General features: G+C 32.3%; 1 protein-coding gene across 1 annotated transcript in view; it reads left to right on the top strand.

Moving 5' to 3' along the window:
- Positions 1 to 13,273, top strand: part of COL5A2 (collagen type V alpha 2 chain) — a 143,483-nt gene that overhangs the window by 63,755 nt on the left and 66,455 nt on the right. Inside the window, exons 2-4 of the mRNA XM_007196137.3 lie at positions 2,931 to 3,155; positions 7,858 to 7,871; positions 12,215 to 12,247. Of these exons, the coding sequence (XP_007196199.2) occupies positions 2,931 to 3,155; positions 7,858 to 7,871; positions 12,215 to 12,247 (272 nt within the window). The remainder of the gene's footprint in view (positions 1 to 2,930; positions 3,156 to 7,857; positions 7,872 to 12,214; positions 12,248 to 13,273) is intronic.

Below are 13,273 nucleotides of genomic sequence, written 5' to 3'. Positions count from 1 at the left end.
AGACACCCTGTATTTTCTACCCAGTGTTTCTTTGTACATGTCTTTCATTCAGACACGAAGAATCAGAGTTCACGAAGTTTTTGTGCCCTCTGTGATGTGCATGGATTCTGTGCCGGGGAAGAGAGGGCAGGTTTTAGCAGCGAATGTGGTTTTTCATCTCCTTGCCATTTAAAAGCATTCCAACTAACTTTCCACATCATATTAAATTTAATTATAAATTCTCAGGGGGAAAAGGACCAGAGTATAAAACTAACTTTTAACATTGTCATTTAAAGCAAGTAATATAGTGCCCCTTGGATTGAGGTCATGCTGTCTTAAACTTTCAGGAAGAAACTGACCTTCTGTGAGTTAACACAGACTGAGAGAATGTGTCTTTTTATTCCAACCTTGAAGGAGCCACAGAGAACAGTATAACTCACCCCTGAAGAGTCTCTCACATATTTTAATGATGTTTAATCAACAATATCATTGTATGTCATCTCATTTTTTGTTTTTCACATTCACTACTTCCCCATATATAATTATTTCATCAGTGAAATTGAGACTTCACAATGATAGTATATATTTTTGAGAACAGAATACATATACTTCCAGTATTTTGCACATGCAGTCCTAGGCACATACCCACTTAACCCTCCGTAGATACATGTGAACGCTTTTGCCTCCCAGGGTGTGGGAAGGGAGAAGCAAGCTAACTGAACTTGTGGTGTATCTCATTTTCAGTCAATGGTATTCAGTGCTTGTGATTGGATATTTCTTTCTCAATCAAATTTAATGAACAAAGTTATTCTTTTTTTACTTAATGGAGTAGTTCGATGGACTATGGGTGTAAGTCCATTTCTATATAGGTTGTGTTTTGTGAAAATATTCACCATGGAACTACATTGTTTCAAAGTGATTTTTCTTCTAAAAGTAACACTGCTTATTTGATGTGCAAATTTCTTATTTTTTTCAAAATAGTTCTGCAGAAAAGCATATTAAAGCAGGATACTTATTTTCTCCTTAGTTTAAAATGCCTATAGTAACACTGGATAGACAGAGCCAATATTCTTTTATTGAGTAGCTATACATTATGTGATAAACATCTTTTGATGAAAATGAAACAGATTAGAAACTTCGTGCTCTTCTTGTGAATAACACAGAAGCCAGGATGTGGTGTCATGCTCTGAAAACAATTTTCCATTTGCCAAATATGTGATGAAAGACTATGTGAGGCAAAGTATTCCATAGAGCAGTGAGAAGAATGTTATCCAAGAAAAACTTTCTGAAGTTAGGAAGATGGATATTTGGACTAATGTGTTTAAACTGAAATCATTTTCATCTGTAGTTCTGTGTTAGCATTTGACTATATTGTGATAAATATATAAATATAAGTAAATATATTTCAAAAACTAATTGTAAATGCATTTTAAAATTTTTAGTTTTATTTTTGTAAAGTGTAAAGTTAGTGCTGGTGCAGTTAAATTAGTGAACCATAATTTAGATTCATTCATTCATTCATATCCATCCATTGAACAAGTATTTGTTGAATGTCGGCTCTATGCAAGGTATGACATCAAGGTTTAGAAATACCATGACGAACAAGACACGCTAGTTCTTACCTTCATAAAATTTACTGTCTAGTGGTGGAAATAAGAAAATAAACAAGGAAAAAAAAAGAATACTAATTGTGATAAATCTTATGAAGGCAGTGATTTTTGCCTAGCCATTCCATTTTAGTAAATATTTAATTACCTTGCATATAATACAAAATGAATGAATCACTGGATGGATGGGTGAATGGGTTCTTTAAAGAGTTCTGTGAAGCATTTCAATTCGGTAAAGGAAGTCTACTTTTATAGGGTAGTCAGAGAAGAATTGTGGGGGGCAGGTGACAATTAAGCAAACCGTAATAGTGAGCTATCAGAGTCTGAGTTGAGGGATGGAAAGGTAGTGCTAGGCAAAGGGGTCAAGTTATACAAGGACTGGGAGGGAGGGCCTTTGGGCTTGAAAAAGGAGCTTTGAATTTAAGTAGTTGGAAAGCTCCTGAAGGAATTAAGCAAGGATTATATGATCCACATTATGTTTTAAAATACTATAGTTTTGTTTCTTAAGAATCACAAAGTTAAAGATGTAATATATGTGTTTATTTTATAGTAAATGTATAAGAGAACTACTATGTGTATAACTGTGTGTATATATTTTCCAAATCTGCATTAAATTTTTATCTAAATGTAAGAAAAGTATTTGGCAGATATTAGGTTATAGCTTACCATATTGTTTTGGTTGTGACTTTCCTTAATTAATTTTGATGCAAAGATAATGAATGCATTACCTGTGTAAGCTTTGCATTTCCACTACAGTTTAGGAAACAACTTTAGTTTCGGATGTTTAGTGGAAATCTACTCCATGAAATGGGTCACCATTATTCTTTTTTACCTTAATGTTTAAAATGAATTTAAGTTTTTCTTCATGGTACGAGAATATATATTGTCTTCTGTTGTTGTGGGATTTACTAATGGAAAATTTCTGGTCAGTTTAAAGTCACATAGGGTTCACCAAACGCTGAAATTATGTATTCTCTTTGGAACTATTCTTTTCCTGCTTTTCAATGGTTTATTTTTATCCTTCTGACATGATCTTACCACGTTTGGTTATTTGTATCTTCAAAAATGATCTTGGGAAGCCTCTCTGACTTAGTATACTTAACTTTGGATCACTTTTTCCCCCCTATCATGCTAGAATATAAGTATCATAATAATTCAATTGTGAATTACATGCTTTGTCTTTAAATACTAATGAAGTAAGTTCATCTGTGTTTTGCCTCCTTAGGAGGTTACCGCTTAGCCCAGAGTTTTTTAGAACCCACAAGATGACTCACCTTCTTAAATATTTCCCAGATTCCAAAATTTCAGAAGATTACTAACCTCCTTTTTTTCTTCTTATTTTAGAAGGATATGGTGAAGAAATAGCCTGCACTCAGAATGGTCAGATGTACTTAAACAGGGACATTTGGAAACCTGCCCCTTGCCAGATCTGTGTCTGTGACAATGGCGCCATTCTTTGTGACAAGATACAGTGCCAGGATGTGCTTGAATGTGCCGACCCCGTAACTCCTCCTGGGGAGTGCTGTCCTGTCTGTCCACATACAACTGGAAGTAGCAATACCAATTTTGGTAAGAATACTTAGGGCCAACTCAGAATTGGTCCACTGATTCATCTTTATAGTAACAGTGTTTTTTGCTCTCAGAATTCAGCAACCCAAGAAAATAATTAAGCCACTATTCAGTGGTCTTTGGGGTTAATAATTTCTTTCACCCACTTTATCTAACAGTAATGAAAATAAAGTTATTTCTTGTCTTCTTAAAAACCAGGGAATTTTTTTGGCTGCATTTTAAGTGGTTATGTCTAATTTGAGAATTCCTTGTACTACTTAAGATGGTCATTTGTTACCCTGTCCATGCTGGGTGCCTCCAAGATATTTGTTGCTTTTCTATGAAGTCCATTAATATCTAAGAGGAGATCTAGAAACACATTTCTCTTCCCTGGTGCCAGCTTTGACCTTGGTAATGGAATAATAATTTCTAATGTAATTTATTGCCACAGCACCCTCTATTACATTGGCTCAGAAATGCAGAATGCTTTTAATGTTGGCTAAGAAGGACAAGAGAATGAAATGGATTTCCTTGAGAAAACAATGATATAAATTATTGGTTTTTAAAACTTCTTTTTTGGAGAAAAGTGTCTGTGTTTAACATAGCCTGTGTATTTGAATAACATGTTAGAAAAACTTCCATATAAGAGAAACAAGTTCATATTTATGTGTTTTAGTGAACCAGGTAAGATTAATACTAAACTTTTAGGTTATTTGTTTTAGCAGTCATGAATGGAGACTTGCATGCATCCTTGTCTAGACAGTGTCAAGGCTTTATTTCTTCCCCCAAATATCACTGCAAATAACAACAAATATGATGAAGTATTCAAAAGTATTTTCATGGAAACATTACATAGTAATTTACCAGTTATCCTCTTGGGTATCTTTCAACAGTGACAGTTTGCCTGGAATAAATACCCAAACTTAATTTTTAGCCAGGTAATACAGAAGATATAATGGGAAGAATTAAAAACAAGACACCAAAGGGCTACCTGAAGTAGATACAATCTGCATAGAATCCCCAGGAGTAAAGCAAAATTAAACCTGTGGGAATAAGCAAGTAGTATGTTGGGACAATGGTGGCAAAAATCAAAAACCAGAGAAAAATACACAACTTCCTACAAATAGGTGGTTTAGGGAAGCCCAATTTATTCCAAGATGAATAATGAAAAAAAAAAGAGATGACAACAGCATTGATACAAAGATACTATAAGGGAAAAGGTAGGACAGTTTAACAAAATTTATGAGATAAAGCACACACCAGTAAATATACTGTCACAGAACAGATAAAAATTCTGACCAACCATTTAACCATAAACTAAATAAAACTTAATGAAGTAATTGAAAGAAAGAACGTCATAAATTAGAAATACAAAAAGAAGGAATAATGAGTAAATAAGTAGAAGGATAACCAAATCATCATAGGGAAATGAAGATGAAATAGGAAGGTGAACAAGGAGAATTGATAAATTCTGCAGAAATTGATAAATTGCACAAGGTACACAAGGAGAATTGATAAATTCTGCAGAAAATACAATAAGGGATGTAGAAAATAGAAATGAGAAAAGTAAAAATAAAAAATAAAAATAGTGAAAAGGATTTGAAAGAAAATAATATAGAACATATGTAAAGGATAGCCCTAAGGAAGAATCTCAAAGAAAAAATAAATGCAATAGAGCAGAACAAATAATGATATAATCCAAGAAAACTTTTCTGGAGTAAAATTAAACTTTCATTTTGATATTGAAAAAGGAAACCAAGTGGCTAAAAAAATTGACCCAGAAGAGTCAGCATAGAGACATATCTTAGTAAAGTTATTAAACTTTAAAGAAAAAGAGTCTTTTGGAAAATCAGTGAAAAAGAATGGATAAATTCTAAAATGAAAAACTATTCAGATTAGTCACAGATTTCTCCATAGTAATAATATTCAATACCCAAAGAGAATGGAACAATATCTACATGTTTCTCAAGGAAAAAAATATGTGGAACCAAAGTTTAAAGATAAATCCATTCTCTCCAAGTATAAAAGTTATGGAAAAAACAGTAAAACACACAGGAACTCTGGGAATCTTTCCATAAATATCTTAGGGAAACTACTACGGGACAAACCCAAGACAACCAAGAGTTAATTGGGGAAATTGTCAAAGAACTGACGTGAGCATTGATATATATAACTGTAGAAGGAGACTAAAACAAAAATGCAGTTTAGGGTGACGGATGGGAATGTAAATGTTATTGAATCTGACAATATAGAAATAATACAGCTAATAATACATAATGAGAGGAGAAGACAAAAAGGGGCAAAGTAGAGTTGAGTTTGCTAATTCCTCACCTTTAAGAGGCAGAAGTCAAAAAATATCATTCAAAGCTGACAAATCATATAGAAGAAGTATAGTAGCACATTTAACACTACAGAGATAAATACTAGGGCATTTTCTTGTCTTAAATTGCATGCTGGAAGAAAGTGTGGGGGCCAGAGAAGAAATAGGAAGCACTGTAATTTTTATCACTGCTCATTTTAATGGAGCTAATAGAAACTGTCTAAATAAAGATATGAGTAATATAAAAGAATAATGTTAAATAGTAGAGCCAACATATGAATCTTCTCAAACATCAGAAAGACTAACATACCAAACAATACAAATGTTCTTGAAAACATTATGAAACATTTTTTAAAAATATAATGAAAAATCTACAACTATATTCTTAAAAAATTGAAAAAGAAAGAATAAAAATATGTGCATTTAGCATCCATCTCAAAAAATTAGAAAAAGAACAACAAAATAAGCTGAAAATAAGCAGAAGAAATTCATAAAGAAAAAATGAGTTGAAAAGTGAGAAAACTGAAATACAGTAGAAATATGTAAATTCAAAAAATAGTACTACAGGAAATCAACAAAATAAATTAACCATAAAATAAGAAATGGTAATGGGAAAATGACCAAATGAAAACAGAGAACATAAAAGAATAATAAAAGGTTTCTTTGCACAAATTTATGCTGATAAATTTGAAAACCTATATGAAATGGATACCTTTCTAGGAAAATATAATTTGCTAAAACTAGCCCTGATAAAAGGAGAAAAAGTGAGCACACAGATTACCCTAGAAGAAATAGAAAAATTTGTAAAGCAGATAGACCTACAAAAAGTAGCAGATGATTTCACAGTTGTGCTAAACCATTACAAAACAGATTATTTTAATGCTGTTTAAGCTCTTCTAGAACATGCAAAGAGAAGGCATACTTCTAATGTCTTGTTATGAAGGAAGTACATCCTTGATAGCCAAATGTGGCAAGGATTGCACAAAAAAGAAAACTATAATCATATAAATTTACTTAATACTTTTAAATTTATTAAAAAACATAAATAAAATATTAAATCTATTAGCACATTAAAAAGATAATTAGCCATGAAAAAGTAGAGATTATTCCTTAAGTAAAAGAATAATTCAATATTAGGAAAGCTATTAATAAAAATAATTAATTAAAAATAATTATCTTAGCAGAGCTATCAAAAAATAATCACATGCTTTTCTCCATAATTGAAGACATTTGGCAAAGACAAATAAATATTCTTGATACAGATACTTAGTAACTTAGTAATAAATGACATTTCATTAACATAATAAAATATTTACATCTCACCTTAGAAGCTTTATTATATTTAATAATAGAAGCATTACCTTTTTTTTTTTAACATCTTTATTGGAGTATAATTGCTTTACAATTGTGTGTTAGTTTCTGCTTTATAACAAAGTGAATCAGTTTTACATATACATATGTTCCCATATCTCTTCCCTCTTGCATATCCCTCCCTCCCACCCTCCCCACCCCACACCTCTAGGTGGTCACAATAGAAACATTACCTTTAATGCTTAGGGCCAACTCAGAACTGGTCCAATGATTCATCTTTATAGTAACAGTGTTTTGTTACAATTGTGTACTTACAAAACCTGAGGGAATAGAGTAAAAAAATACTACAAAACAATTTAGTAAGATAGTGCAGTATAAAATTAACAAATTAATAGATATACTGTATACAATTACCTCATAGAATAAATAATAGGAATAAAAATATCTTATTTATAATAGCAATATATAGGATAAAGTGGCTAAGGATAAACTTCATACAAAATTTGCAAGACCTATCTGAAGAAAACTTTAAAACACTACTAACTCAAATGATGACTTTAATAAATGTAATGTTTTATTATGTTCTTGGTTAGGAAGACTAATAATAGGAAAATTAATAATAGTGACCTCCTGTGAGAAGTGAAATGTGGGAATTAGAGGAAAGGGGACAAGAAGGAGATTTTTCACTGTATAATTGTATACCTTTATTAATATATTTTGGGTCTGTTTTTTTTTACCATGTGAATGAATAGCCTACTCAAAAAAGTATAAAAAACAAAAACAGAGCATACTGATTGAAGATAATTAGTTATAATTTTAATAGTCAATTTTATAATTTAATGAATTTTAAATACTATATAAAGGATGTTAAGAATAATCACATAACGTCAGAATTTTCCAAAGGGATGTATTATTTTGCCTCCTACGAGCATACTGATCCAAAACAACTTTTGAATTATATCTACTGGTGACAGGGAAACCTGTTTAAGTTAAGTTCTGACTCTCTAAAAATAATTATTGAAATAAATATTTAGGAGATTCTCAATAACTATATCTGCATAAAATAACATATTTATTCTTTTCTTTTTATAGGTAGAGGAAGAAAGGTAAGTTTTACTTTGCATAGTTTCATTTTTGTAAATTTTTAAAATTCTAACGCTATCCGCATAGGACTGTGCTTTGAAGTGTTTGAAAGCCTTTTGTAAAGTATAAAGTACCACACTAATATAAATATATGAGCACAGTTTAACTACTTTGATTATAGATGCCTCTGTTTTATTCCCTTTGTTAATTTTTGTTTATAGATGTTTCTTCCAGAAGGTTGTGAATCCCTTAGGGATTGAGACTGTGTCATATTAACCTTTGTATTACTTGCATTTATCACAGCACTTAGTATATACCTTATGTATATTAAATGTCTAATTAAATGTCTAATTAATGTCTAATTAATTAATTATTAAGGTCTAATTAATATATTAAATGTTTAATGGATGTCTAACAGAAGGAAATAAGGAGGGAAGGAAGGAAGGAAGGAAGAGAAGGGAGGGTATTAGTTCTACTTCAGTGGAATCGTGGTCTCTCGTGCATTGATTGGGAAGTAAAGATTCATTTAAAAGAATTAATTGAACGTTTTGCCAAACACACATCACCTCCCTTTCTCTCCCCTTCTTCACATTCAAGGAGCCTAAAATCTAATCCGAGAGACAAGCCTTACACTCAAGAGGACAATATTGGGGTATAGCCATGACCCTGGTACAGCTGGCTGGTTTAGCCACTTGTCATCTGGACATGGGTAATCCCAGTCAGTGAAGAGAGTTCCATTCCCTTGGAAGTGCTCTCCGTTTTCTGGTTAAGCTGAAAACTATGGAATTTGCTCTGGTCTTATCCAGATGGGCTGGGCACAGGAATCAAAAATGGAAATGAGCAGGCATCCCAATTTTCATGGCAGATTTTAGACAGCAAATTTAAATTCTTTGCCTCTGCATGCAGTGGAACTTTGGTAAAGTGATAATCAGATAATGCAATGCAATACCTTCATGGTAAATGAAAGTGATGCTATCTATCAAGGGGAGGTCCTTGTCACCTTTACATTTTTTGGTTCAGAGGGCAACACCATAAATTTGTTGTTGTCTTATTTGACATAAATATCAGTGAAGCTATTTACATTTGAATATATGTTAAAGGAGAAGGACTACAGATTCCAGCTCACATTTAATTTACATCTGAAAGCTATAAAAATATGAAACATAAAGGTTTGAGTATAGGCCTCAAACAAACTAGATAGATGGGTGAATAGGTAGGTAGATAGATAAACAATCTGTGAAATAAAAAAAGAACTAACGGTGAGAACTGCCCTGATGTAATCAATTTGATTTGGTTAGCAATCACCCAATTTGCTGAGGGACAGCTGTCAGGCTATGTCATTTAGTTTACTGCCTTTCCCAAAGGTGGTATGGGACAGCTGGACACACTCATAGCAGATGTTAATTTAGCATGGTCTAGTTATGTGCTACTATCTTCATGACCCTGTTATTTATTATCAAGCGTCATCAGAAATACGAGAGCAGAGTAATATTATATAAAGACATTTTGTGCTTGGTTTATATAAAATTGATTTTTATTTATCATTCATTCATTCATTCATTCATGTTAACCCCCAAATAACTACTGAGCCCTTGTTGAAATCCTGTAGGAGGCAAATAGTACAGATGACATGATGCTGGGAAAAATGCTGTGACTGCTTCCATGGTAACGGCATGCCATAAAAGTGGTGAGGCATGTCCACAGAGCATTAAGTGATGAATAACAGATGAGAAGTAAAATAAACTGTAATTCTCATCTGAATCTGAGTACTTGAATTTTATGTTTCCCAGGGGTATGGAAATCAAATTTAGTAAAATTATCATTCCACATAAATTGATTTATTCAAAGCCCATATTAACAAAAGCAACAAATATTTGCATATGTGGCTTATTTCCAAAATAAGAAAGATCATAGAATCATTAGATAAATGTGTTATCAGAACCTGATAAGAGAACATTTAATCCCATATCAAGTATTGTGGAACAATAGGAGGCTCATTTTTCTAATGTTGCCTGAAATAATTTCTCCTCCCTTCTTACTTGTTTTTCTAGACTTCTTCCTAAAAGGAACATTTTCTTCAGTATCATTCTCATAAAGTCCTTTATTTATTGGACACAGATTTGCATACCCTCTCTGAAAAATTAAAATTCTCTTAGTATTTCAAAGAAAGCTCTTTCAGCTCTTAAAAGTTTAATTTGTATTACTTTCATGTTAAAAATGGGAAGACCTAGTCTAGAAGTTAGCGCGGAGATAAGCCTGTTCTACTTTGCCTCCCATAGGTGTTGACCCCCTGTTCCTCTAGTCTTCTTGTAGGTGTGCTTCAGTCTACCTTGAAGCACCCTCCTGCCTCTGTAGAGCCATTTCCAGTACTTCTTTTTTTTTTTTTTTAAAACATCTTTATTGGAGTATAATTGCTTTACAATGGTGTGTTAGTTTCTGCTTTATAACAAAGTGAATCAGCTATACATATACATATATCCCCATATCTCCTCCCTCTTGCGTCTCTCTCCCACCCTCCCTATCCCACTCCTCTAAGTGGTCACAAAGCACCGAGCTGATCTCCCTGTGCTATTCGGCTGCTTCCCACTAGCTATCTATTTTACATTTGGTAGTGTATATATGTCCATGCCACTCTCTCACTTCATCCCAGCTTACCCTTCCCCCTCCCAGTGTCCTCAAGTCCATTCTCTACATCTGCATCATTATTCCTGTCCTGCCCCTAGGTTCTTCATAACCATTTTTTTTTTTTTTAGATTCCATATATATGTATTAGCATACAGTACTTGTTTTTCTCTTTCTGACTTCACTCTGTATGACAGACTCTAGGTCCATCCACCTCATTACAAATAACTCAATTTCGTTTCTTTTTATGGCTGAGTAATATTCCATTGTATATATGTGCCACATCTTCTTTATCCATTTATCTGTTGATGGACACTTAGGTTGCTTCCATGTCCTGGCTATTGTAAATAGAGCTGCAATGCATTTGCAATACTTCTGAATTCTCAGTTTATTCCTGACTTCGTGAGTATTAGCTGTCTCAGCATTAGAATCAGCAAGTATGATCAGGGTACTGTTCTTTCATTGAGTCCACCATTAAGACTGTCAAGATTGTAAAATAATGTTTTAAATGAAGACAGAATCTAAGAGTAAAATACTGAGGCATTGATTAGGTAAACCAAGCTCAGGTACATGATGGAAAACTAAGATTACCAGAATGTTAACAGTGATTATCTCCTGGGCATGAGTATGATATTTAGTTTATCTCTCTGTTTCCTCTATTTAACAATTCCCTACTATGAACTCATGTTCTTTATATAATCAGATATAAGAACAGTATATGTAAAAGGAGAAATTTAATAAAAGAGAATTCATTATCGTTGCATTTTCTATAGTTTGGATGTAATCCTCAATGCATTCATTCTCTGTAATTGCCTAGGAAAAAACATTTTTCATAGTGTATTAATGAAAATTAATATATTAATTAATTTATTGAGAACGTCTGTGTGTCCAACTGAGAATATAAAGTAGACATAATCATGACCTTGGGGAGACCAAAATCTGTTGGAAGACAAATTCTGAAATAAATAATACAAGCAAGTACGTGATACAGTAGAGGTATATAAAGATACAATTCATCCAATATTATTTAAACTATATACTTGACATCATGCTATAAGAATGCAGTTTTGATAATCTAAAGTTCTAAGAATCAAAAGAAATTCCATCTGTATCTGTTGTGTTATCTACATCTATTATAAGAGCAAATTAAACTTCCCGACTTTATTTAAGTTATGATAGTTTCTTGTGTTATTTTTTACTTTCCTGTTCAGTTAATGTTTTTTCTAGATTTTCCACAGATATTGAGAATTACCTGACTAATATTATTATGTCCTTTCTTTTCTTTCCTTTTTTTTTTCTTAAAAGACAGCCATACATCTCTTGTTATTTCTCATATTCTTCCATGAGTTAAAAAAAAAGGGATGGCAGGTGTTTCAGGAATGGCATCTGATAGGTTACTAAAAGCTAGGTGGCATGTAATATGAGTGTGAAAATTCAAATATGTCCACATTTCTGGATTTTCTCTTTGGGCTTGATTACTGTAAAAACTGAAGGGAAACAACTTTACACATTTCACACACTGGATTAATTTTCTTTTCATGTCTTTGAGATAAGTAGTGTTTTTTTCATGAATAATGTCTGACTAAATATTTTAAAGATTGATTGTTAACTTTTTTTCTCTATTTATTTTTTTACCTTTCTTACACAGAAATTTCCAGTGTTTACATGGAATATTCTAATATGACATGTTAATGCTCAACAAGCCACTATATTTTGCTAATTGAACTTTTATTTTGTTTCATAGGGACAAAAAGGAGAACCAGGGTTAGTGCCTGTTGTAAGTATATATGTATATACTGCTTTCATGTACCATTGATAAACTTAGTTACAGCCTTGTTGTATTGATATATTATTGCTTATATACATACTTTCAAAAACAGGGAATTTATTTTATAACCAAGTTTTTAGTATAAAAGAAGCAAACCAAAATAGATCAATTCTTTAATACAATATTTCATGTTTATTTTTCACAATTTCCTGACGTTTATTGTCGCATGACTAAAGGTGTAAATCAGGGTTTTACAAAATTAAATATAATGTATGTGAATATAAAGTGATAGTTAAGATGTACATTTTTTATAGTATAAATAGCCATATAATCCAAATGGAAAGGCATGATTTAATGTGCCACACTTCTGGAAATACGTTATGCCATTATCCTGATTTAAATTCATAGTGTATAAGAGTTCTTAAGAGTTATTTAGACTTGTAGATGATAAAAAAGTATATCATTAAAGAGGATGAAAGTTCTTCACCACTCTCCTAGATTTTAAAGGAGTTATCATCATTTTGTCAACACAAAAATATAACATGTTGATTTATTTGACAATATTTGCATGTTTGCTTTGCTTTTAAATTGGCTTGTCTTTAACAAAGATTCCCTAAAAAGTAAACCATTCATATTGTTTTCTTTCATTTAAAAACACAATGTCTAAGGTACTGTTTTAAGCGCTTTCCAAATATTTATTTGTTTGTCTTCACAACAACTCTGAGAGGGAGGTAATTTCGTAATCATTATCACCATTTTACAGAAGAGGAACCTTAAGTACAGAGACAGTAATTAATTAGTCCAAGGTCATACAACTGGTAAGGGAAGGGATGGAGTTAGGATTTGAACCCAGCCCTCTTGGCTCCAGCATTGGTGCTCTCAATCACTATACCAGTACTGCCTCCCTATATTAGAGTTTAAATTAGATAATGTCTTAGCTTTATAGGCAAGGAGGAAATGGGCATCAACTGTCCACATCTATTTGTTCTAAAAGAATTCACTGGGCTTTTGTTGTTATTCTTATTTGTTAGACTA

The sequence above is a fragment of the Balaenoptera acutorostrata genome, chromosome 8, assembly GCF_949987535.1.
Source record: "Balaenoptera acutorostrata chromosome 8, mBalAcu1.1, whole genome shotgun sequence".
NCBI classification, from domain to species: Eukaryota; Metazoa; Chordata; class Mammalia; order Artiodactyla; family Balaenopteridae; genus Balaenoptera; species Balaenoptera acutorostrata.
This window is presented reverse-complemented; position numbering and strand designations above follow the sequence as displayed.